Source organism: Anguilla anguilla, chromosome 2 (genome assembly GCF_013347855.1).
Source record: "Anguilla anguilla isolate fAngAng1 chromosome 2, fAngAng1.pri, whole genome shotgun sequence".
In the NCBI taxonomy this organism is placed as follows: domain Eukaryota; kingdom Metazoa; phylum Chordata; class Actinopteri; order Anguilliformes; family Anguillidae; genus Anguilla; species Anguilla anguilla.
Window position 1 is genome coordinate 34,077,423 of NC_049202.1, and position 26,290 is coordinate 34,103,712.

General features: G+C 47.9%; 1 protein-coding gene across 2 annotated transcripts; it reads right to left on the reverse strand.

Annotated features, from left to right (window-relative positions):
• samd14 (sterile alpha motif domain containing 14) lies at window positions 1-25,328 on the reverse strand. 2 transcript variants are annotated; one of them, XM_035405592.1, is made up of 10 exons: window positions 25,053-25,328; window positions 20,433-20,485; window positions 10,800-10,957; window positions 8,730-9,060; window positions 8,215-8,302; window positions 7,867-7,935; window positions 6,840-6,999; window positions 3,700-3,813; window positions 2,551-2,706; window positions 1-181 (listed from the first exon to the last, which is right to left on the reverse strand). In XM_035405592.1, the coding sequence occupies exons 2-10, from the start codon at window positions 20,470-20,472 to the stop codon at window positions 26-28; spliced, it is 1,272 nt and encodes a 423-aa protein (XP_035261483.1). In that variant the 5' UTR covers window positions 20,473-20,485; window positions 25,053-25,328; the 3' UTR covers window positions 1-25. The 2 variants fall into 2 exon arrangements, with proteins under 2 accessions (XP_035261483.1, XP_035261482.1); XM_035405591.1 differs by having other exon boundaries at window positions 8,724-9,060; window positions 25,053-25,327.
• Window positions 25,329-26,290: the final 962 nt, after the last annotated feature.

Sequence of the window (26,290 nt, forward strand, 5' to 3'; positions counted from 1 at the left end):
TGTGTAGAGCCCTCTAGTGGCCTTTCTAGCTCTTGCGCTGCTCCTGCTCTTTCTTGCGCTGCTTCTCCTTCTGTTTCTCCAGCTTCTCCTGGGCCTTGCGCTCCTTCTCGGCGGCGGCGTGCATGTCCTTCAGGCGGCGTTTCAGAGCGCTGCGGTCTGATGAGTTGCTCACACCCAGGCCCTGAGCAACAGGCACAGCTCAGTCAGGGAGACAGACAGACGATGTCGGGCTGTATCTGTTAGCATCCCTTTAACAAGCCTTTCAAGGCCCTGAGCAGCAAGCACAGCTCAGTCAGGGAGACAGACAGACAATGTCGGGCTGTATCTGTTCGCATTCCTTTAACAAGCCTTTCAAGCTGCGACCAAACTAAGCAAAGCCAGCTAGGACAGGAAGGCATACAGAAAATACAACATACAGTAGTATAAGTCACAGTTCATCCAGATTCAGCCTGCGTCAGCATTTTTCCTTCCAATAAAGAGAGCATATTCCTACCTCTGGGCAAGGTCAAACCTTAACACGCTACATTAAGGCTCCTTCTGCTGTATATTAAGTCTATAAGATGTTTAAGAAGGGCAAATATATTTAAATGTTATAGATAATCAATAGAAATATTCCTGCAATATTTTTGAAGAGCAGTGTAGTTTGCAGTTCAGACCATTAGGTGGCAACAAGGCACCGTACCATTTGATTTAACATTCCAGAGACTCAAACAAATCACTGCATTGGGTTGAGGCCACTCCAAAGATGCTAATAGGAAGTGATGTCTGGGACAAGACGTAGTAGCGTCGGTACCCATCGGCAGTCTTACAAAAGCGTTTGTCAGCCAAGCTCAGCCCAGGTTAAATAACAGCCCGGCCATCCCGGCCGTTTTCTTGTGAGCATAAAACGCACCATAAACTTTAATTTGCTGTCATTTATTCTGCTTTTAGGGCCCCTGTGCCGGGCCTGCTTTTGGACACGCTCGTGCTAGCCTGCTAGCTGGGCTCCGCCCTACAGAGAGACTGCAGTGGGGGGGGAGACCGACGGTGGGGGGGGCAGGCTGCTGGGTGACCCCGCCCCCGCAGGCCTGGCGCTGGCCCACATGATTTAGATTCCTCGCGCCGCGCGCGCTATGGATTCCGGGGGGGGCGCTGTCCTGCTCGTGATGTACAGCCCTGCTGACTGAGGTCAGCACCGCCCAGCTCTACAGCTGCTCTTGAGAATTAATGAGGGGACTGACCGCACTGAAACAGCTGAGACCCGACGGTCCGGAGGAGCCTGTTTGCCGGTCAGGGTGCAGCTTCACTGCGCCATGGAAGCCTTTGTAGCTTCCTGTTATCCACAAAGGTGTCACGTCTGTGGATGACCCTGCTTCTGTGGCGGGGTCATGAGCCACTGGCCTTTCTAGAAGGTTCTGGGGTGAAATTGATATTCACCTGTACAGCTTCAAGGGCACGGACAGGGCCCTTGATGTTATCAGAGGTGTGCCTCTCTGTAATTGCTGAACATATCTATATTGATTCTTGCATCCGGGCGTGACATTGCTCTTGTATTCTCGCAGATGGTGCTTTACTGCAATTGTACCACTTGCTGCACTAACACCAGCAGTATAAAACGGCTACCGAAATTTGTAATGTGAAAAAATGAACCAAGCATTGCACGTCAACCTCCATGAGGGCATCTCCTGAGCAAAAAAAATATAAAAATGAAAAAATGAATCCAAAATCATAACAGGTACCTTGGTAAGTACAGTTAGTGAAGATAATGTCTGTATTAATTATTGAGTTGGAGGTACAGGTTGTGAACAAAAATGCTAGCACCAATGTCAATTCACTAATTAAGGTGCAGGGCCAGTAAGTGTGGCCATTATTGCCTGTGTGCCTCATGGCATAGTGTCTGCCGGTGTCTGGGATTATGCAGGAGGAATATGACACCACTCTTCCCTGAGAAAGTCAGTGAGCTCCCACTGAGTTGATGGACAGGGAACACGCCATCTCAGACAACGTTCCGGAACATTCGAACAACGGTTGATTACGTTTAGATGACTGAGTCATAGTCATATCACAACATGCACTCAGTCACAACATCAGAATCATGCTGAAACCATTGGGAGGCTCGTGCTTTGTGGCTGTGGCCACGGTCATCCTGAAAGATATCCCTCTCTGCAGAAAGCAATACTTTAATGTGGGCGATGGTCACTCAGTGCCATAAAGTAATGACCGGCCTCAGCCTTGTCACGTCAAAAAATGCACCCCATACCATTATAGAAGCGCTAGGCACCTTCGTCGCTGGAACTGTGGTGTTCTGAGTGTTTTACACTAAATGTACTATGTACACACCAAGTAGATGGCACTTAAAAGACTGACCAATACTCATGTAATGAATGGCTTTCTCTGGGTTTATACACTCGCGTAAGTAACACGCTTGCATTAGCGGTGCATTTCTGCATCCGCTCAATAAACGAACAGAGACGACGGCCTATAGGGCTGACACGGCACAATTCCACAGAAGAAGAGTGGGGCGAGTGGCCAGTATTACCGTGGGACCGTACGCCACTCCGCCCTTCTCACCTTCAGCTTACTCCCATCCATCTGCAGCAGCTGCTCCCCGTCGATGTCTCTGGCAGTGAATTCTGGGATGTACTGCTCCATATTCAAGCCCTTCAGCCACTGGCACACCTGCTGCGTGCTCCAGGTCGACACCAAGCACAGGGGCTCGTCCAGGAGCTGGAGAACAGGGCCCGGGGGTGTCCAGAGAGGACTGAATTAGCATGGCTCAGCTTGATTTCCATTCCTTTGACATTTCCATTGACTGACACGATTTCGACCGTAGTTCAGCTGGACCTTGCACAGTTAGTCATATATGAACTCTTCTGAGGTTACAGTTAAAGCAAATGCAGCAGTAAATTTATGTAAAAATCTGAAGCAGAACAACAGGTTTCAGAGGTAGTTTTAACATTTAAAATGGGCACCCCAATAGAGATATTGATACAGACAGGAGAGTTGTAGTCTCAATTATTCAGCTACAATCAACTGTTTTTGTAGTCTGCAAATGGTCTATATTTCCATGACTGCAGAGTTTCGCAGCACTCAGAGTTAGGGGTGATTTTACAGAATATCTAAATCACGTTATAAACAGCATAGTTGCGATTCAGGCCACGTCCGTGGATTTTATGAGCTATCGTGCAATGAAACGCACAGCTAAGTTGCGGCGGTGATTAAACCTCCCTGCTGCTATCTGAAACTGGCAGGCAGCAGGAAGCTGCTCCACAGCTACGGTCTGCAGGGGCCCAGAAACCGCTGATTGCGCTCGCGTAACGAGCGGAGCGACAGAGGAGGCAAGCCGACCGATAAACGGGCCCTGGCCTCTACCTCGGTCAGACCGAGCAGCCGTGCGGGGCCCGCCTCTCAAGCGGTGACGGACAGGCGAAGAGTAGCGGCACGACCCTATCAGCACGGAGCTACCGAAGCGGACCAGAGTAGCCGTGAGGGAGTCCGTTTTACCGAACATTACCGATTTCCTCATCCTCACACCAACATGTCTGACGAATTCTGGTCGCAACAAGCCAAGTCACATGATTGGCCGGGTGCAATGATATATAGTCTCCTCTAAACTGTTGCGCGGTATCTCATCCAGCTAAGCATCAGCAGTCTTTCCAGTTTGGGGAATGGAGGAGACGGGTAAGGATGTAGCGACCCCTCCCGCCGGTGGACACTCACTTCGTCTGAAGACTGGGACAGGGTCTTGTACGGGTGCGAGGACCGGGACTCTTCCACTGAGCCGCTGGACACGCGAGGGCTCCGGGGGCAGACCTCATCACTGAGAGTGGAGTCCTGCAGGAGCGAGAGAAGCCAGCAGGTGATAGGGCCACCCAATCTCTCAGCTAAGAAACAGGCCTACTGTCATACGGGTTAATTTAAATACTGAGGGGACAAAAATTTCTACTGAGAACAATCAAAGACAATCTCTGTGAACAGATCTGAAACATATTAGAAGCTATCATTTGACAGAAATGTATTTTCATGAATTAGGGATGTCTTCACCAGAACCAAGCACAATGTAATGTACTTAGGCTACTACACCCAACCTTTTCACATTCATATCTGAAATGACCTCAATGACCATAATGGGATCAATAGAACCAAGCGGCAATTAACCATGAGCAGCTTTACGAGGGATAAGGTGGGCACACATTTCAATGTTCATTAGTGCCGGTGATTTACTTTGTTCAAAGAGCACGGAAATCGATCATTTAGAGGTGCAACGCTCTGGTAGAAACAGAACGTTTTGAGCGGTCCTTATTAATTACCTAACGAACAGCAAGTGCACTGGACCTGGGTTGTCGGATAAGATTTTAATTAGATACATTTCTCGTTTCCACGTGTAATTAGAAACTATTCCAAAACTGCAGTGATGGGGATAATCACTTTGTAGCCTACGGTGGGACTGCCCAAGGTCCGCCACAGCCGTCAAGTGCTTCTTATTTCAGGCTTGGATTTCTCATCCGTCTTTGAACATGCAGCTCACACCGGGGCGATTGCGGTTTTTGAGAGAAAAACCGAGCCGCGAACATGTTCGAAATTTCCGAGACGCTCTCTAGCTGCGCGGTAAAGTGGCATGACGCAGGCTAAGCTGCCGTGGTTTCGCCCCCATATGACCCGTCCTGTTATCCTGTGCCGCGGACAGAGCGGGCCCCGCGTGGACGGCGGAGCCGAAAGCGGCCGCCGCGCAGCCCGGAGGACCGAGCAGAAGCAGCAGCTGCCTCTCCCGGATACCACGCTTATTAGAAAGCCATTATTCCCGGCCAGGCAGCCGCGGGGAATTAAATGGGTTTTGTTTTTCAACGGAGCCTCTAATTGCTATGCCAACCATGAGTAAGAGCCTTACGTTGGAAAGCTGGGGGAAAAAACACAACCCAAAGGCTCTGCATCAAATTTTTCTGAAGCTCAAAACCTTTATCTTTAAAATGCAAGATGGTGCGAGAGCTCTTTGGATGAAGCCACAGAGAGTTCTGTGAAAAGGGACAAACAGTTTGCGGCTGCTTTCGTGGAAAAAAGTGCAACTGTGCAATCTGAAGATTCAATATTTCTTTTTAATTGTCCAAATTCACACTGATACAAGCCCATTGCAGGGCTGTGGTTGCTCTGACTCATGCATCATTGTCATTTTGAGGTTTGATTTCTAGGCAGAGCAGGATTTCTAATGAACAATGACCCAGGAATAGTCATCCTGTAAAGCCTCTTTGTTTATTAATACCAGAGAGGTATTGTTTGAGATAAATGTATGCCCTGTAAAATAGACTGCATGTCTGGTTGATGAATAAATGTATGTTGCTGAGAGCAATGACAACCTTTTAGAAATAGAAAATTACATTTTATATATTTAGTGTGTCTTACACATGTATGTGCTTAATATGGATTCCATTCATACAGTAAAAATGAAAATATAAATTATCACATTACCATGGTCAGTTTTTTTTTTAAGTCACAGAAGTTCTGCTAGCTTTGACTAAGTTCAAGCTAAGCCTGTCTTTAAATCCTTTCAAAGTGTCCATCCAGAAGGGTTCAGTACTGTATTTCTGTTGAGTCACTGTTGAACAAGCAAGTGGTGTACACATTCCTGTTCTTTATAGTTGCATAGCGTTTCATTGTTTAGTGAGGAATTTGTGATTGTTTGTTTGTCTGTGATTGACTGTAAATACAGCCGAAGTAAGATTGGATCAATGCCTTCTCACCATAAGAAGTACAATAGCAAACTCATCTGATTGACAGAAGTTTTTCCATTTCTATTGGGGGTGAAATAACACAAAATGGTCCGTTGTGTAAATATAGCACCTGGCTCTACTTTTTCTCAGAAGGAATTGACGCAGTGGAAAGAAGCCACACAGGATCCAAATAACGACTCTCCCCTCTCAAGTCAGTTGGAGGCTGAGGTCTGTCAGGGCTATGGCAGACATCAAAGGCAAGACAGGATTTTATTCCATGCCTTTCTCTGTCTTTTCCCCTGTTCCTTTGCGCTTGATTCCTTGTGTTCACCTCTATTAGCACCTCATACCTGTTCTGGCTCAAAGGTATTAGGCCAGCCAGTCAGGCGAATGGATTAATTTAGCCTTGGGGGCTGTTCTCAGAGGCCACTACCTTCACAGCTGCCTCTGTTATTTGCAAAGGGACGCTTGCTACCTCGAATTTTGAAACAAACCGCAGACTCTCGATGTCACTCTGCCGCCTCTTGGCGGTTGGATTTTTTCAACTTTCACCGCTTGGTCGCTCGACTTGACAACGCACAACCGCGAGGGCTTCAGTTCTCTCCGTGGTTGTTGGCAATGTCACCATAGAAACGATTGGACACGCCCCCCTCCAAGCAACCACCTCTGACAAAAAATAGCTAGCGGCTTTTGGAAGCAGATGAATGTGGCCTGCGAGAAGAGTCCCTTAGAGACACAGAGACTGATTTTGCTCCAGTTTTGTTTGTTTGATCTTTGATGTTTTTTATGGTTTCGTTTACACAGTAAAACCACAGCACATAAAGCTTAAGTCCAAAAAATTACAATGCCTGTTCAGAGACGTCCAAACTTTACTCACTTTCCTTTTCAGTACCCTTACGTGTTTGCATTGTTGTATGAAAGTTAAAAAGGGGGAAATATTTGGATGCACCAAGTATTTATGAATCTGCCTGGAACAGCCATTGTGTCCCTCATAGATTAATAAGCATGTCCAAACACGTTCCCTGGCGTTCATTCACTAACTTTTTTTTTTTTTTTGAGTATTCCTATTACTCCAGAAATGATGAAATAAATACGGAGTGGCGGTCAAACACACGCTGAACAATACCAGCGAAAAGGCGGTGGCTGCAGAGCTACCTGGGAGCTGGACTTGCGGGGGCTGTGGCTCTGGGAGGCCCCCTTCGGGGAGAAGGAAGCGGTGCTGCAGGAGGAGGCGGAGCCCCGGGCGCTGTCGCTGAACCAGGAGAAAGGCACGAAGGGGGGCCCCGAGGACCGGGACGGGCTCTCCGAGGGCTCCCTGCCGGGGGGACGCACCGGGCCAGACATGGGGAGGGAAACAAGGACACGCCACGGGGGGCTTTCAACAGGGCCGCCAAACCGGGAAGCCACAGACAGTTCTGTTTGCATGCTGTCAAGCGTGCCGCCCCTCAATAACACGGCATCTCGTCCAATAGACTAGCACACAAATCAATATTTAAAAGTCCTCTCACAGACCTGAACTACTATGACTAAAATAAAGCCTCACATTTGTTCACGCATACCAGGTACAGAGACTTATAGGGATAGTTCAAGTAAATAGAGATATTAGAGGTATCAAAATATGGTTTCGGTTTTAGTGTATGCTTTTGATTGGCCCAGACAATTTTTATGACCATTGAAGAATATTTTACGTGCTTACAGATCTTATCAGTTTCTGATGACCAGCTAGCTTTACGATGGCTGGTATCGGAGCATTTGGGGGGTTTGTGGTCTTAAAGCAAGACAATACACTTCAGTAATTCTGAAGCAGCTTGTAGAGCGGTTTTGTGTTTTCAGAGGAGTGCATGTGAACAGATTAGTTTATTCACAATTATATACATCAAATTTTTATACATCTTTTTTTTGAAAGCAGTGGCCTAAGGTACTGTAGGAAATTGCTCCAGCTGTACATAAATATAAATGCAATTGTTTGAAAAATAATGTATGCAGCTGTTAGCAATGGGAGTGGCTGAAGTAGCCGAAACCACAAATTAGAAGGGGTGTCCACATACTTTTGGCCATGTAGCGTATCTAAAATATCTTGCATTGTCTGGGCCAATGAAAGCAAAAACTAAAACAAAAATTATACTGAAAACCCCAGACATTAAACTATTCCTTTAAATACCATGTCATAAGGTGACCTCACCGGTTTCCCACTGATAGCCTGTTGGACTTCTCCTTCCGGACTTTTCCATAAGAGCGTCGTAGGGTGACCCTGTCAGGACAGAGGAGGCAGTTATCTATCCTTCATTTAAAACAAACTAACATCAATACAGATATTGCTGTTTAATTACCTCTCCCATTACTGCACTGAATTAGCTGCTTGATTTATATTTCGTTTAGTTTTATTCATGCATTCATAATGAATATGTAAAAAAAATGTTTATATTAACAGTTTGATAAAACTTTGAACATTTCAATGAGGTACAGGTACAGTATGATCACTACGGCTGCCGATCTGTGCATTATAAGAGCACCCTGCATAACTTCTGACCCCAGATCAAGGAATCTCCTCTTAGTCTTCTTATCCAGGATAACTGTTGGGCTGTCTGGCTCTACCAGGCTTCTGTCATGGGCGTCGTCTGAAACACAAATGTCTCCATGACATAACTGTTCATTTACTGTGGGCCATCAAGCCATAAAGCATTGTTTGAGCAGATGCTTTTCTTCAGAGCAACTTACACGTTTAACATAGCATCCATGTGCATTACAGTACATTACTGCCATTTAGCAGATGCTCTTATCCAGTGACTAATAATGCAAACACAAGTGCAAAGGTCAGGGATTGTAGAGCAGTAGTTAATTAGCCAGAGAAAGTATAGTCTCAAGAGAAATATCACATACATTATATCCATTACTCATGCCGCTAGATATATGCTGAAGCAATTCAGATTATGTACCTTGCTCAAGGGCACATGCAGCAGTGCCCCGTCTAGGATTCAAACCTGCAACCCCTGGGCCGCGCAGTTCCCTAACCACATAGAGCGGCGTTCTGAACCTCACCCTGACCTTCGCCCTCGGGGCGGCGCTCCTGGCGGGCGTAGAGCGGCGAGCCGTCGGAGCTGGGGCAGGACCTCGACGGGGAGCTGGTCGGGCTGGAGCACAGGGCCTCCTGGGACGAGGTGTTGGTGAGCTGTTTATAGCGTCCTTTGGGCGCGGGCGACGCCGCCTCGCCCTCCCCCGGGGCGCGGCGCACCAGGGCGGCGTCGAAGGTGAAGGCGGGGCCCCTCGGCACGGGCGAGGAGGAGAGCAGAGAGTCCGGGGAGGGCGAGGATCCCCGCAGGGTCGAGTGGAGGGGTGAGCGGGCGCTGTGCAGAGGGCTGCCATAGCTGTCTAGTGACTTCCGAGACAAAGACACAGGTCCATGAATCACCATCATATTTAACCCATTACTTTACTCTCAGCAACTCAATATACTCCCAATAATTAGATATATCAGTGAATTAGTGCTTAGAAACATGAATAACTTCATATTCGTAATAACTTCGTTTTCTATATTCATTTGATTCAGGAGGAACATTGAAACATGTCTGGCTTTTCATTACATTACATTACATTCATTTGGCAGATGCTTTTATCCAAAGCGACGTACAAAAAGTTTTCTTGTACAAACATCAACCGTGTAATTCATGTTTTAATTTTTTTTATCAACCGTGTATACTATTCTATAGCAAACCTCAGCATAATTGAAGTGTAATTGAAGTTTATATAGTTATGCTTCACATATGCTGTAGTATACTTATTTATATGGGTAGCTGTGTACTGCATAGACATCCAAGCTTGGTAGATTCAGAGAATGCAATGAGCCCATTCACATCATATCACCATCCGTGTAATTCATCACTTTTTATAGTTTCTGAACACACACAGCTTTCATCTTTAAAGGTAACATCCATCACAGGGCATGCTGAGAATTACAGAGGAATTGGGCGATGGCCTTTGCCACTGAAAACCACTAGAAATTTATTTGAAGCTTTGATTCATCCAAAGTCCTTTTTGAAGAGGTTTCCATTACAGTACACAAGCAGGTCAATTCAATTGCTGCAGCAATGCTTTGAATTGTTACTTTGATTTTTTTTTAAAAAGAGTTATTTTCTTCAAAAAGTGTTTTTTTTTTATTAAAAGGAGATGACATTCCACCCTCCTTTCATATTTTCCTGCTTTATTTTGGACAGGCAGAAAGCAGAGAAGAAAACATCGAGAAGAGATCAAAGCTCAGATGGTGCCATGGCCAGGGATCTGACCACCAACCAGGGGCGATTCCAGGATTTTTAAGATGAGGTGGAACAGGGGGGACCAGGAACCAGTCAGGGGGGGGGGGCCCATGGAAAATCAGAAAATTATATCAGAAATAAATACAGCGTTGAAAATTGGCTTCGAAAACATTGGGCATGATTTTCAGGCTCTTGTGCAGTGCCCTGTGCCCTAATACAGGTGGTATTACATGAGTCAGGCAGCGATTGACAGCGCTCTGATCCAATGGCGTTGGGCATTGTCAGATTGACAGTACTCTAGCCCAATGGCGTTTGGGGGGGCACCAGGGGGGGCCAACCATATTTCAGGGGGCCACCCCGTTCCCACCCCTTTAGACACACCCCTGCCACCAACCGAGCAGGAGGGGCCTGTGGGATTTAACCCCACCCTCCAGCTAGCCAATTGTGTTCCACTGCGGTGGAAGACCAGCGTTGAGCCGTAACTCAGGACTGCTGTTCAGACTAGGGCCCAGTACATGCTCATCGCTCCACCTAATGAGCCACTCGAGAGCTCGTGGGCATATGCATTCATCATAATCTCTGTCAGTTTCATTCCAGTTTTCAGTTTCAATCTGGAATTTTCCCTGCAATACTGTCTCTCTTTAAGGCTGACTGAATGGCATTTCCTTCAACTCATGGACCTGTAACCTTTTTGTTGTTCATTAAAAATGCAAGCACCTAATTTGCAGTTAAGGAAAGAGCTGCATTTGCAGCGTATTATTTCGCGAATGTACAAAAATTTTGTTTAATGGTCACACTTCCTTAAACTGTGTGTGCTTGTGGTGATAAATTTAGATGCTGGAACCTTCCGTTGTCATCTCCACACCTTTCTTTCCAGACTCTCCTCTCCCTCCGTGGAGCTGACGCTGTCGCGGAGCCGCGAGCGAGATGGGCGGTGCCTTCTCGCTTTGACGGACAGCTGCGCCCGGGCCTTTTGAAGACTGCTGTCCAGTAGCTCAGTCTCAGGAATGGCTTCGTTCAAATCTGAGGGACAATTCATCACAGATATGATGTCAGCTTACTCCTTTTTTGACTGAATTTGATTTAATGTCTAGACGTTAAGGTATGAAATCCACAAAGGTTACAGCACAAGACCAATAATACAATTTGGCTTAGATCAGCTGTAGCCCCAGCATACTAAATCTGTCAATTTCATCCATTTCATGAACATGGGAAAATAACTCATTGTTGTAATGACGTTTTTTTATTAACAAGGATCCCAGTGCAGTATGATAAAATACTGTAATCCCACGAATGAACACTTTGGAAACACAACAAATGTACACAACATAGAATTGGCTTTTCGCAGTGGCTAAAGTACTCTTTTGTGCTCTTTGCAGCTGTTCCTTGGACCTGAACCATTGACCGCCATCAGAAAGGGGCCGACATTCAATTAATTCAGGTGCCCCCCTCCAACCCTAGAGACGCAGCGTTGGGTTTTGCTTATTTGACGGCAGTCCCTTTGGGGCCCCCGGTGTCACGGAGGCAGGGGGGCCGACGGGGTCGCCCGCTGCCCGGCTGTCACTGGGAAATGGGGGGTACGAACCGATCCGAGCCGGCTGCTTTAATGAGACGGCGCTCTGCACGACCCGTTCTGTGGAGAGCGTGTTTTCACCGGGGCCTTTCCCATCAGTCACTGTCTTCTGGACATCAACAGGCGTGTGATCTTTGCCATTTATTTTCTTTTGAAAAGATGTCTTTTGTATTTGCATGACATTAAGTAATAGGATGATATGCTACACGCTGACATAAGACAGTATGCCAAATTTTCTTGTAGGCAAGTGTACAACTATTTATTATTAAAAACAAGACTGCGGAGGAGAGGTGTGGTTACAATGCCAACTGCCAATGGAGGGCAGGGGGCAGTGGTTAAGTCAGCCTGCAGCTGCAGCTGTAGGCAGCCAGGTAATCAGCAGTAATCTGTATCTGCTCTCCCTTTGGGGGGGGGGGGGAGCAGGGAAAGACATTCACATTGGTTTTGAACCAAGCAAGAGTGCCTTTGATTGGTGACCTGGGAATCAAATTGTGTTTTGCTTGTGTTGCCACGCACGCTAGCAGCATTTTGGGTTTCTTGTTTAATAAACCGTGGTGCGTCTCAGCCACCAGCTGCACATTACCTTTTTCACAAGGACCTTTTGGCTGCCTTCAGAAGCCAGGAACTGTACTTGTAAAATCCACAACGCAATGAAAGCCTCCTTTTCCCATTGTCTTCCTTGAGCTCGGCCTGAATCCTGCCAAATTGTCTTTCTGGCCAATAAATCTGGCAAATGTAAACGGAAAAGGTACAGAATGCTGGTCGCAGTATGAATTTGAAAGCTGTATGAAAAAGTGGCACAACTTGGCACAATTAAAGCTAGACCGAAACATCATGGCGGTTTACATAACTGACAGAATATCCTTATGTTTCGCAAGACATGTATGGGAAAGTAGATCATGTTGCATCTGTGGCAAAAGATCCCAAGAGTCTGAGCATGTTTTGCCAATGAGCAGAACACAGCTCAATAATGTGCGCCGACCCAATCCATCGCGCCAGTATCCACTGTGTCCAATGGTCTTTCTCAACGGCACAGCTGGGACCAGGCTGGTCTACTCACCTCAGGCCTCAAGTCGAGCCTATCCGGTGCTTAGCTCATTCATGTTACTGGTGCTGTTCTGCTATAAGCAAGCTGTGGGAGGAGTCAGCAAGACACCCAGCAGCATCGCTTTGTTATCAGTGTCTGTGCGATGCAAGATGATCTGACCATTAATCACAACAAAAACCCAGTGGTAAAAATAATATAGGGAAATCGATAAGTAATATGAAGATTTAGGCCTTTTGATGGAGAGGTTATGTTTAGGTTGTTGTCTCGGTCTCTGTCTGGGCAGATGTCCATCTCATGGCAGTTTTATGGCTGTGATTGCAGGTAATGGGAGCAATCATGTTGCCTGGCTCCAGACCTGCAATGTTTAATTGTGCGATGCACCTCACATAGAAACCCAGTCATGTTTTCCAACCAGTTCACACAAAAACACCCATGCAACTGAGAGCAAACACTACTTTTTCTGATCTATCACTGACCTTGGCCCTTATCATGCCATCTTTCCTTTACGTTTGATCTTCAGCGGCAGAAGAACCCATACGAGTGCCTTATCTACACAACTCAGTCAGGCCAACTCATGCAATATACAATATGCAATATAATTATTTTGGTTTGGCAATGAATGGATAAGCTTTAGGAACTTCTGTGCATGCACCAGCGTGCACTATCCTATCAAACAGGGACCACGATACATCTACCCTACTAAATGGGAGGAATATCAAAAACCCCCTCAGTACCTAGAAGCAGATCCAAACAACGGGTGGAAGCTGGGGTAGTGGAGGGTGAGCAGCAATTATGTGAGCAGCAGCGCACGAAAGAGGCCTGCACTGGAGACCTGGTCTGTTGTCTGGTCCCAGGCCTGCAGGGCACGGACCTACCATCCCCCCCCCCCGTCCCGCATCATCCTCAGGGGAACACGGCCGGGACGCGAGCGAGGGAGTTACGGGTTGGGGAGGTGAGGGGAGGTCACCCTACGGGGTTTGGGGGAGGCGGTGGTCTCATTTGCTCTCCCCTCCCGGGTTGAGAGATCAGAATGTTGGTTTAAAAAGGTGCTCCATTCGAGATGTGTGTATGTGATTGGCTGAGTATGAAAACATGTAGTGAGGTGTGTATGTGATTGGCTGAGTATGAAAACATGTAGTGAGGTGTGTATGTGATTGCTTGAGTATGAAAACATGTAGTCATGTGTGTATGTGATTGGTTGAGTATGAAAACATGTAGTGAGGTGTGCGTGTGATTGGTTGAGTATGAAAACATGTAGTGATGTGTGTATGTGATTGGTTGAGTATGAGAAAATGTAGTCGCTGAGGCTGACCAATGGAGTTTCCTGACCAAATTTGCTCTGGGCATTTCATGTGCGACGCTCATTGCTTTTCAAAACAGTGATGAATTCAAAATGCAGCATGAATTTGACCCAACTGGCAGTCACCCTTGCCAGCCTAGAGAGAGAAACACCTGCTCAGGGCAGCAGCAGCAGCATTCGCTGTAATTGATCGATGGAAGTAATTTGTATCAAACGACAGTCAATGTCACCCATTAAACCTTCAACCGCTAATAGCTAATGTTAAAACACGCCAAGACACATTTGTGTTAAACTCCTCTCCTTAAAATCCTCTTTCTCTGGCTCTCTCATTCTATCTCAGTCTTTTCATTTTTCCTGGTCAGTCATGCACACACAACAAAAAATATTTTTCTAGACAGGATGAAAGGACGACTCTGCAGCTCCTTTAATTAATGTTGAGGTACAACACAGCTTCCACCACAAAGTAACATCCATCAGGCAAAAACTGTGGGAGATGCAGATTTGATTTGTAGTGCAGTAGGTTTGGTCACACCTGGCGGTGCAATCTGCCTGATGAACCTTCAGGGCGTTCCTGACCCCAGCCACAGGCCCACACACGTTCCCAAATTGCAGCTCTTTATTGTTAGCTATTCTCCGAACGTCTTTTGGCACCAGGAGCCTTTTATATGAAAATTCTACTCACCCAGCGAGTTCATATTCTGATAATTGCATTAGCCAGCACCATGTGTTTGCCCTAATGGCACTCCTAATGTAATTTCTCAAGCGGAAGAAGCTAAAGGACCCCTTTCCCTCGCTGAGCACTGCGTGCAATGGGAGAGGCAGAAGGCGAACCGCAGTGCTTTTCACACGCGAACCGTAAGAAACAGGGACGGTCCACCAGACGTAGAACGTCCGCACGTGAAACACGCGTGCCTGCAAAAGACGCTCGCGGACACGCTCGCGGACACGCCGAAGCTACGCGAGGCGCGCACACGGACGCGCCCAAGCCGGCGGCGTGCGCGCGCGCGCGCGGGGAGCCCGCCGACCGCAGAACTTTTACGCCGCTCTCCGTTACGACCCATAAAGCCCGCTGACACTGTGGGGCGGGAGGGAGATTCTATTAAGCTGTCAGCCCTGGCAGATTACCAGCGTGAGTGATGGGAGGCGATTCATCAGGGACAAAGTGGGCCGGCTTCCGATGGGTTAATGGCCTTCTGCACACACCGCCTTCCCTCAGCTGCCAGCTGGGGCTAATGCATAGCTCTACGGCAGGGCCGATGCTGTCACCCCACCTTCTTTCATGCCGGCCCCAATGGAGCGTTCGAAAGGGTGGAGGACCATAGATGTGTTAGAACTGCAGATTACCGGTTTGTGACTAACACACAAGCTGATTACATCTGCACGGCCATTTCGGCTCTGGGTATTTTACAGCGGGATGTTAGCCATGCATGAGGGCGGGACACGTTTTGCACGCTGAATTTTATGGGTGGTGCACTTCAGACAATCTGATTTCTGAGGTCTGGGATTTCCATTCTTCCTAGCACAAGGTGCACCTCGTGGAATTAGTGAGCCGTGACTGTGAAAGAGTTGCCTGCACCAGAACAGAATTAAATTCCACCTTTATTGAAATTTGAGTTTGATGTCAATCACCTTCTTTGTTAACTACGTGTTTTATTGTGTCAGATCTGTTTCCTGACTATGGTTTTTGATTGCCACCAAGACTGAGCCGCAGGGAATTAAATGTATAAAGGAACAGAGTGTTCTTGAATATTGTTGCTAAGTGGTTCGCTGTGCACAATATAAATTATTCATATATTTCTCTGATCGCTGCTGTTAAATTCTGTACGAGGCGTACAATTCTGTGAATCACCATTGTGTAACACAAGATCATACTGAAACCCCCTTAGATAGATTCTCTATATGGAAGAAAGGAAGTTCTGTCCCTGAATGTATAAACAGAAAGTCACAGGAACTCTGAGGGTTTGACTAGTTAAATTGAACATTTTAACAGGAAAAAATGCTATCTCGTTTGAACCAGAGCCAGACTAGGAGGGAAAATCTCCTGGATACATCTAGAAAGCCAATTAAAGCAGGAACAGTTCTCTCCTGAACAATAAAGGGTAATATCAAGTTCAAAAAATATCAAAATAACAGAAAATATAAACTATTTTAATGCAGGGAAATAATCACAGGCATTCCCCTTTCCTGTCGTTGTTGCGTGCTGTAGTCACGTGGACGTAAATATTTTGTCAGTAAAGGATGGATTGACACCTACAGTATTATCCCAAAATGGTTAGTTCTGCTGTAAAAAATTTTCCTTGTCATGTGGACTAGCTTTGGAGCCAGTTGTATTCCCAGCCTATAGACTCCTCATTATGTTTATCCCTTGCAGAGCCTGCTAATTAACATGTTAGCTAATTATCTACATCCCCACATTCACAAGGTTGTGCACCTTGCAGTCTGCTTATTGGGGATTTGTTCATTCACTCGACTGTGCCCGCTGACTAAATGAAATAATTTAGCCAACACAATGAGACCATGCTTGAGACCATGTTTAAATGCAGTCAATATTCAAAACAGCAATTCTGAAGATTTGCATTCAGACTGATTCCAATTGAAATCCAAGCTAATGTAGCTGTTTTCGGGCGCAGATGCAAACTAGGACTTCAATAATCACCGCTTTTCCAGCATAAAGGTTTTTAGCAGGTACAGCAGCATGAGCATTCATTGTCTCACACCTTTAGATGTTGCAGACGTTGAAACGGACAGAGAGGCAGCGATGTATCAATTCTTAACAAAATAGCCATAAAATAGACGCTAAATATTTTTCCTTAACCTCACATCTAGATCAGATAATGAGAATTTGAAAATATGAGGCTTTCATCCAAAACCAAATCCATGCAATTAATGTGTCTGTTTCCTTTCAGAACTACCCTTTAATTTTCTATCCATTTTTGTTGTCTTTTAGAGGCATCCTCTTTCCTTTTTTAGTTACTTGCAGAATTTCTAACTATTTATGAATGGGAATTTAAGTGTCACCAAATGAACTAAGCATTCTGGATTTGACGTTTAATGATTTGTTGTTTCCCGTTTTGAAACTGGAACTTCCTAGCCCACATAATTGTCATCTTCACGTGTGGAATTAACTCTTGAATATTTTATTCTTAACAAGCTGTTTATGAGCTCCTGCGTAATAAACTTCTTCAAATTCCAACTAATTATGCAAGTTTATGGTGCATGTAAATGTGATGCATGTGAATCAACGGGCAGGACTAGCTCTCCAACGACCTGGTTGGAATTCAGCTGCAATTTAAGCGCATTCATTTCTTGCCAGGCCAGAATTTTGTTTACTCAGGAAAAAATCATTAGCAGTAATATTACCTCAGCAAAAGCACTTTATAAACATTAGATGCTATATCACATAGAAACAAAACAAAAGACAGACAAACTGTCCCGCCCTACAGAAAAAAAGATCATTCTGCAAGACATTTCAAGGTACATTTCATAGTTAAATCCAAGCAAATGACATTCTCTGCCGTATCGCAATGAAAAGCAGTCTCCAAATGTGAATATTTCGTTGTTCTGTACTGTTATTAAGGAATGGCGGCCCCGTCGGAGAAGGTCGAACAGGAACAATTTTGCTGAAGCCGGGATGTGCGGTGCATTGACAGATGCACTTGTTGACCCGTCGCTTGTCCCTTTCGCCCCAAAGGCAAGCTGGACGGTGGACCATAATGGTTGTGCCTGCAGCTTCAATTACACGCGGCTGAAGAATTGAGTAGCTCCTCTTTTGGGCAGTTATTGGCAAATTGCGCAATTGTGTCTGTGTAATCGGTGTAAGTGGCAGCTGTGAAACAAAGTGGTGCGAGTAGTGGCCGTGTCTGTCTGTGTAAGCGCGGTCCTGTCTGATTCTGCTTCTCAATAAAAGTTCTTTTTTTTTTTATACCCGCTAATAAAAGTGTGACAGGAAATGATGAATCTGTTCAATTCAAGTGGGGAAAAAAAAAGACTCCAGTCCGTACGGCAGTACTGTGCGGCAGAGTGGAGCACAGCTCTCGGACCCTGTCTCTACACGTCCCGGTTACAAATGTTTCATTAAAAAGTCAGAAGCTCATTGTAGGAGGAAGAACAGGCAGATAAAAGGGGTAAATCTAGCTTGTCTTTACATAGGAGTGGGTGTTAACATACAGAAACAGGCAGATACCCTGCAGGGAGTCTGTCCTGTCTCTCCCATTAGCCATGCAGCAGGTCCAATGCAAGGCTGGGCCCTCAGAACCCTTTCATCACAAGCACCATTCCCAGCGTGGGCTGCTAGGTTTTATTACATCACAAACATATTCATTCAGTATAATAGGCACAGACACTCACACACAGAAGCAGGGAGGCCTTGGGTCCCGTGAAGTCCTGATAGGCACAGACAAAACACACACACACACACACACACACACAAGCAGAGAGGTCTTGGGTCCCGTAAAGTCCTGATAGGCACAGACAAAACACACACACACACACACAAGCAGAGAGGTCTTGGGTCCCGTGAAGTCCCGATAGGCACACACACACACACACACACACACACAAGCAGAGAGGTCTTGGGTCCCGTGAAGTCCTGAGTCAGACTGACTCTGGTCTTCCTGCCCAATCAGATTGCTGGCTGACACTACAGGGGAGAGCACAGCCCCACAGAGAGCGGCCATCTGAAACACCCGCCATTCACACTGCGGCGGCGTTCAGCTTCCTCCCTCCCGCCTCTCGCCATCTCCGCACCGCCGCCGGAGATCTATGAAACCCGCAGTATCCGAGCGAGCGAGCGAGCGAGCCGCAGCCAGCCTGCTGCGGGACGCAATAAATGCATCGGAGCCTCGCGCAGCCGTACTCATCACTAGGTGCTGTGAGAATATGTGATGTGATTTTGCAGCGCGCCGCTCGCGTTCGCGTATCCTGCGCCCCCGGCACACGCCCCCGCGCTGCGGTGGGCGGGTGCGACAGCGGCCGCGGACGTATTTCTCTTCCGCGGACAGCGGAGCACTTTGCTGAGTCCGTTAAGGCTCTCATAAGGCATTATTGCTCCCTGCTCTACTGCCCCCCCCCCCCCCCCCCCACCACCACCTCACCCCTACTTCCATTAAATATCGACCCGCCCCTAGCTCCCCTCCCCCTTCCCCTCCCCCCCCCCGTTATTGCATCCTTCACAGCTTGTAAATAAATCAGGAGGGGAGAGCAAATGCGACCACCGCCTCCCCCAAACCCCGTAGGGTGACCTCCCCTCACCTCCCCAACCCGTAACTCCCTCGCTCGCGTCCCGGCCGCGTTCCCCTGAGGATGATGCGGGACGGGGGGGGGGGTGGGGATGGTAGGTCCGTGCCCTGCAGGCCTGGGACCAGACAACAGACCAGGTCTCCAGTGCAGGCCTCTTTCCTTTTTCCCCTCTGGGGCTGTCCACCAGGCGCCCCACGCCACCAGCCGTCCCTCTCCCAAATCCCGTCTGTCCTCCCAGAGTTTCTGGGTGAACGCCGTGTTCTGGGTCTGCTACACTGAGCATTTCGTTAACGCACGAGAGGCCTGTTTTAATGCTGTCTGCTTGTATAGGGTGACTAACTCTGAACACGCGTCTTCAACTGAGCTGAGGTTAGATTACGGATGTCTGACGAGGGTTACGCATGAACTAACGATCAGAGGTGGGTAACCCGGCTTCAAAGAGTAAAAAGACTGACCATGTATTTGCGCCACCACCATGCACTAAACCAGCTGATTCTAATTAGCATAACTCTCCACCATGGTAGGAGAACTAATAATTGGAATCAGCTGGTTTAGTGCATGTTGGTGGCGCAAATACATGGTCAGTCTTTTTACTCTTTGAAGCCGGGTTACCCACCTCTGCTAACGATGCAGCAGCATACAGCTGGCTGAGAAACAGCTGAGCACCCAATTGTCCAATTATTTTTGCTTATCCAAAATGGGAGGATAGTACATTTGCATACACACACGTTTTAACTTTTTTTCCTATGCAGGTTCCCTTTTTGAATCTTGGGCAAAGATTAATATCTTATATTACTCATATATCAATTTAACAGCATGAAAACAACACAAAAAAGTTCAGCATCAGGAAAGTAATTATTATGTTAATTATTAATAGTAATTATGCTGTACAGTGATGGGATTTTGCCCTTGCTAACCAGAAGTGAGCACACTGAGGCCATGAACCAATAGGCTTAGACGCCAAATCCTGGTGCATCAAGGAAATGGGCCCTGGGAAATGGCTGCTCTCCTGGCACAGATGGCCGAGCCCACACAAAAGACCTCAGCACTGCCCACTTGCACGTCTGTGTTCCAGGAAGCTCTGCATTCTTATTATCGTAATCCAATTGACTTCACAATAGGCCAAGGAAGCCTAATGGAGGACATATCCCCTATTCTATGAACCAGGCTGTTGACAAAGCCCATCCTTATGAAGCCTTCACCCGGGGGCTAAAATGGCCGACTGCTGCAGGCCTCAGACAGGCATGAGTGGAGGGGGAGGCCGTAGGGTGGATGGAGGAGGGCAGAGGGCGGAGGACAGAGGGTGTAGGGTGTAGAGTGGAGGGTGGAGGGCACTCACCAAACACATGCTCAGTCTCGTCTGGCTGTGAGACAGACATCGTGCGGTGGACTCTGTTGAGAGAGAGAGAGAGAGAGAGAGAGAAGACAAAAAGAGAGAGAGAGAGAGAGTCAGAGCACCAGAGAGGGGGAGGGGGGGCGGAGAGAACGAGAGAAATACTTCATTGAAATTGAATGTATACTGACGTATCATGATGAAACTGTACTAATACTGTACTGCAGTCTGGTTGCTGCAAAGGATCCAGCTAATTCTGTGCTAAACTGACACTCCCACCCCACAGAGGCTGATTTTGTACAGTATGTACATTCAAGAACAAATCAGCACTACAAAAACCTGCACTGTTGCATCTCTTATAGGCTTCAAATCTTTCAAATTTTTTGCAGCTTCATGACATCGTTTTTAAACAAAACGGAAGGACGTATGATTGTTCTTCTGTTTCGAAATTATAATGGAAATACCTCATAGGAATCTATCCTGCGGTGAGTCTGACAGAAATTTCATTTTGATGAACAGGCCGGGGGTCACGTTCTAACGCAATCACGGCAGCAGCAGCAGCAGCAGCGGAGAGCAGGCTCTGTCAGGGTCGACCGTCAGCGTCAGCAAATGAGCGAAGGAGGCACCTGAGCTTTCGGCATGCCTAATGGCCGGGCCCTGCTCTACGGCTCCCGTCATCCCTATCGATCGGCAGCATTTAGCTGACCGTCCGCCTGCTGACCCATTTCCTCGGGGGCTGTCGCTGACTAAACCGTGGGGGCGGAAGAGGATCTCGCCGAGGATGCCGCGCGAGCAAAGGGACTCGCGCAGAGGACCGTTAGTTCCAGGACGCAGAAGTTTACCCTGTCAGGATTACGTGCGGCATCCACAGCGAGGAAGCTTTGCTTTAAAGAGGTCTGTTGAAAATGTTCCGCTGAATCGTGCATTTTAAATCGGTTCATGCGTTTCAGAAATTATTACGTCGGATGACTTCACTGACCGTAACAATATTACTGAATGTAGCTATAACTGCTCAACTATACCAACGGGTGTTTCCCAAGGTTCAAATTCTCCCACTGACAAGTGCCCTTACACAAGCGCCTCTAGGAAAGGGTAATGTTAGGCAAGGCACCTATGGAAACCCAGGACTGTCATGTACTCACTATGTACTCACTGAACACAAACTTACTGCTAGGATCTCACCAGTGGAATTGATCACCGTGTATTTGTCTCTCCCCGTTTTCTAAATCAATATGCTGGTCGCATTTAAGTGTTAATATAGGGTCACGTGTGACCCGGTGGCATGCATGTACATTTTCAATTTGGTTTTGTTTTTACACTCAAATCTCCAAGTTGTTCACGGTGTATTCATGTGGTGTAATGTTTAAGGCAGCTATATCATCAATAACATTTCTAACATTGTGATAAATTAGCTTTTTTTGCTTGGGATAAGCGCATTGAATCTATGGGCCAATGAGAAGATCACATTTGGAATTGCTCTTTTACAGACTCTCTGACTTAAAGTGACACCTTGCATCAGATATGTTTAGCAGTAATAGTAGTTCTGTGTTTGGTAGTAGTTCTGTGTCGAGTATTGGTTCTGTGTTTAGTAGTAGTACTGTGTTGAGTAGTTGTTCTGTGTTTAGTAGTAGTTCTGTATTTAGTAGTAGTTCTCTGTTTAGTAATCGTTCTATGTTTAGTAGCAGTTATGTGTGTAGTAATAGTTCTGTGTTGAGTATTAGTTCTGTGTTTAGTTCTTTGCATAGTAGCAGTTGCAGCCACGCAGCAGTCTGTTCCAATGCAGCAGTAATGCGGAGCCTCGCACCATAAACAAAGCCGTTGGCGTAGGTGCGGACTCTCTCTCTGAGGCTTCTCCCACGGAAGTGCGGGCAGCCCGGGCACACGGGGGCCACTCGGCGTGGCGGCGGGCAGCGAGCGAGTGGGCAGCGCAGGAGAGATGAGCCATCTGCCACAGCCTGCCACCTGCAGGCAGCATGTCCATATGGGCCTGGCAGAGGAGGGATGCACCAGACCGGCAAGGGGCGGGCGTGGCATAGCATGGCATGGACCGCAGCCGGACAGGCAGAGGGTGGACCGGACACTGACTTACAGGTGAGTATCGGTAGCGCACTGCATCTTCCTGTCTCCATTTGTCCACCTAGTTTTTAGCTCTTGGTTATCTCCCAGTTGGCTCTTCCGTGTTAGCTGAGCCAATTGGCAGATAACCAGGAAGCACTATAGGAGCTGCTTACAGATATAGAAAAGGTGGAGCTAAAAAATCTAGATAGGTGGACAAACGGAGAGCGGAAGATACAGTGCTTTATGGAGGGGCTGACCCACGACCCCCGAGGTTGAGCAGGCATAGACCCGGGACTCTTGATGAGTGACAGTCCCTGCCCCGCCCCGCCCTGCCCCTGACTGACACCGAGACGCGCTCCAGCTCAATTACCAGGCCTTGCGTCGGTGGGGAACAGGCTGCAGTTAAACATTCATGAGACACAGCGCGCCCACTGACCCCTCCCCTGACCCCTTGGGGTGGGTAACGGGCTCTTAAACGGTGGGGCTGCTCACCGACACGCAGGCGACGCTCTCTGGCCGCCGTCATGACGCGTACATGACAGATTCAGACGGAAACCGCGCACGCTTTCTGATGCCCGAGCCATCCCGGGCAATAAAAAGCTAATGAGCGTGACACAGCAGGACACAACGGCCAAGCCCCTGGTGTTCCTCGGGACTTGAGGGAAAAGGCTGACAAGCACATAGAGAGAGGTGTAGAGAACAACTGATTAGCAAGACTGAGGGAAAGATGGAAAGAGGGACAAAGACAGTGGTAATGCAGACAGGAAGGAGAGAGGCACTCAACCGTGCAGACAGGAAGGAGAGAGGCACTCAACCGTGCAGACAGGAAGTAGAGAGGCACTCAACCGTGCAGACAGGAAGTAGAGAGGCACTCAACCGTGCAGACAGGAAGTAGAGAGGCACTCAACCGTGCAGACAGGAAGGAAAGAGGCACTCAACCGTGCACACAGGAAGTAGAGAGGCACTCAACCGTGCAGACAGGAAGTAGAGAGACACTCAACCATGCAGACAGGAAGGAAAGAGGCACTAACCCGCACAGACAGGAAGGAGAGAGGCACTAAACTGCACAGACAGGAAGGAGAGAGGCACTAAACCGCACAGACAGGAAGTAGAGAGGTACTAAACCACGCAGACAGGAAGGAGAGGCACTAAACCGCATAGACAGGAAGTACAGAGGCACTAAACCGCACAGACAGGAAGGAGAGAGGCACTAAACCACACAGACAGGAAGGAGAGAGGCACTAAACCGCACAGACAGGAAGTAGAGAGATACTAAAACACGCAGACAGAAAGGAGAGAGGCACTAAACCGCATAGACAGGAAGTAGAGAGGCACTAACCCGCACAGACAGGAAGGAGAGAGACACTAAACCGCACAGACAGGAAGTAGAGAGGTACTAAACCACGCAGACAGGAAGTAGAGAGGGACTAAACCACAAAGACAGGAAGGAGAGAGGCACTAAACCGCACAGACAAGAAGTAGAGAGGCACTAAACCACACAGACAGGAAGGAGAGAGGTACTAAAGCACGCAGACAGGAAGGAGAGAGGCACTAAACCGCACAGACAGGAAGGAGAGAGACACTAAACCGCACAGACAGGAAGTAGAGAGGTACTAAACCACGCAGACAGGAAGTAGAGAGGGACTAAACCACACAGACAGGAAGGAGAGAGGCACTAAACCGCACAGACAAGAAGTAGAGAGGCACTAAACCGCACAGACAGGAAGGAGAGAGGTACTAAAGCACGCAGACAGGAAGGAGAGAGGCACTAACCCGCACAGACAGGAAGGAGAGAGGCACTAACCCGCACAGACAGGAAGTAGAGAGGCACTAAACCGCACAGACAGGAAGGAGAGAGGTACTAAACCACAGACAGGTGCACTTGAGCCACACTTGGGTGCACATCCACATCCCAATTCAGTCCCGGTGCCAACCACAGGTGTACCGCTAGCCGGACACGTTGCACACTCCAGGTACAGGCTACTAGCGAGGGGGGGTTTGTAACCCTGTAAATTTCAACACTGGAGTTTGTGCAAGTTGCCTGATATTACAAATGAGAATAAGAGTTAGCCTCAAAGAATAAAACACGTGTTCAGCAGTTGGCGGACCAGTTCAGAGCAAGACAGACAGCAGAGCGATGGAGACACAGCCTGAAACCCCTCAGAGAGTCTTTGGCTTACAGTGACTTTTCTACAGAATACAGTAATAGAATGAGTGAGAAGCACCGCATGCTGCTTTGATGGGTAGGCTGGGATGCTGAAAATTAGGGAGTGGAGTTTATTTAAGGTTTAAAGTTATCTTAGCAGTCTGACATTTAGTGGATGCCTTTCTCACTGCTGCCCTCGCTTGAAAGAGGGAAAAAAAAAAAAAAACAATGGCAACAGTTCAAAAAACCCTCCTGGATCACTCTTTCACCGGATAAGCATCCTTAAAAAAAGAGGAGAAGAGGGGGAATGGAAATGAAACGACGGAGAACATGAGAGTAAGACAAGCCAGAGAGAGCAGAGACGAGCGAGGCTGACTGAACGCGGGATGCTAGGGGGTAAACGGAGAAGCGGTGGGACTCACCTCACGGCTGGGCTGCGCCGCGGCGGCGCTCAGACCGCGCGGCAGGACGGCATGGCTCTCCCCCCGCCGCCGCTCGGTATCCCGGAGACGGAGCGCGCTCGGGCGTATCCGCTGGGCTAAAACCCGGCTCACCGATCCCACAGCGGCAGACGAGCACTGCCAGGGAGCTCACCCAAGCACAGGGAGGAGAGAGAGAGAGAGAGAGAGAGAGAGAGAGAGAGAAAGTGAGCAAGGGAGAGACAGAGCAAGAGAGAGGGAGAGACAGTAAGCAAGTGAGTGAGGGAGAGAGAGAGAGAGAGGGAGAGAGCAAGAGAGAGAGACAGAGAGAGAGAGAGCAAGGGAGAGAGAGAAAGCAAGCGAGTGAGAGAGAGAGAGAGAGAGTAAAGGAGAAAGAGAGGGAGGAGGAGAGTGAGACGGAGGCAGAGGCGTGCAGTCGCAGAGGTCTAATCCCAGCCCTGCACTGATGACCGTCGGCAGGCTACAGCTTTTAAAGCAGCAGCCTGCCCCCCCGTGCACCAGGGGGACTGGGATGGGGGTTGGGGCGAAGGGGAGGGACGCGGCGCAGCCAGGAGGAGTGAGGGGCCGAGCAGCGTTCGGCTGGTTTTCGGGCTGGGCCATCGCTAGGCACGGGCTCCCCCCGTCACAGTGCTCTGCGCTCCGCGTGAAGCGGTCGGGTCCTGTTTTACTCAAATCTCCAAAGGAGAACAGACAGAGGAACCGAGGGGCCCTTCACTCCAGGAGCTCGGGCTGATCTGGGACCAGCATCACCAAAAAAGAACGGGCTGCATGTCACACCTCCCAATAATGACATCAACGGCATGCTGTCCTGATGACTTCATTTTATCTTATTACCTTTAGTTCTTTAATGTATTAAATTTGAGCAAAAGCTGGCATGGCTTGGGTGTGTGGCCTAAGAGATTGTCTCAACGATTTTCTGTAAAAATATTATTATCAGTGATTCATCCCCCACCACCAAACAGCACTTTCCCGGCATCAAGATGAGTAGAGCTGGGGTTGACACCAAGAACATGTAAATCTTTGTCCATCATCGATATTAGGATTATAATCTGCTATAACCAGGATTAAATGAGAGAGAAGTGTATCTGAAGAAGAATTTTAAAGGGTTTGGATTGCATAGGGGACAACCTACAGGCCTAATAAAGCCTTTTGATTTACCCTCCCCCGATACTCTCTCTCTCTCTCTCTCTCTCTCACACACACACACACACACACACACC

What these genes read in the sequence shown, in the direction of transcription:
- samd14 (XM_035405591.1), bottom strand. Translation starts at nt 20,472, where the DNA reads ATGTCTGTCTCACAGCCAGACGAGACTGAGCATGTGTTTG. An exon ending in CGAGACTGAGCATGTGTTTG is followed by an intron (nt 10,958 to 20,432) that starts GTGAGTGCCCTC and finishes ATTGTCCCTCAG; the next exon opens with ATTTGAACGAAGCCATTCCT. An exon ending in TGGATGGGAGTAAGCTGAAG is followed by an intron (nt 182 to 2,550) that starts GTGAGAAGGGCG and finishes CCTGTTGCTCAG; the next exon opens with GGCCTGGGTGTGAGCAACTC.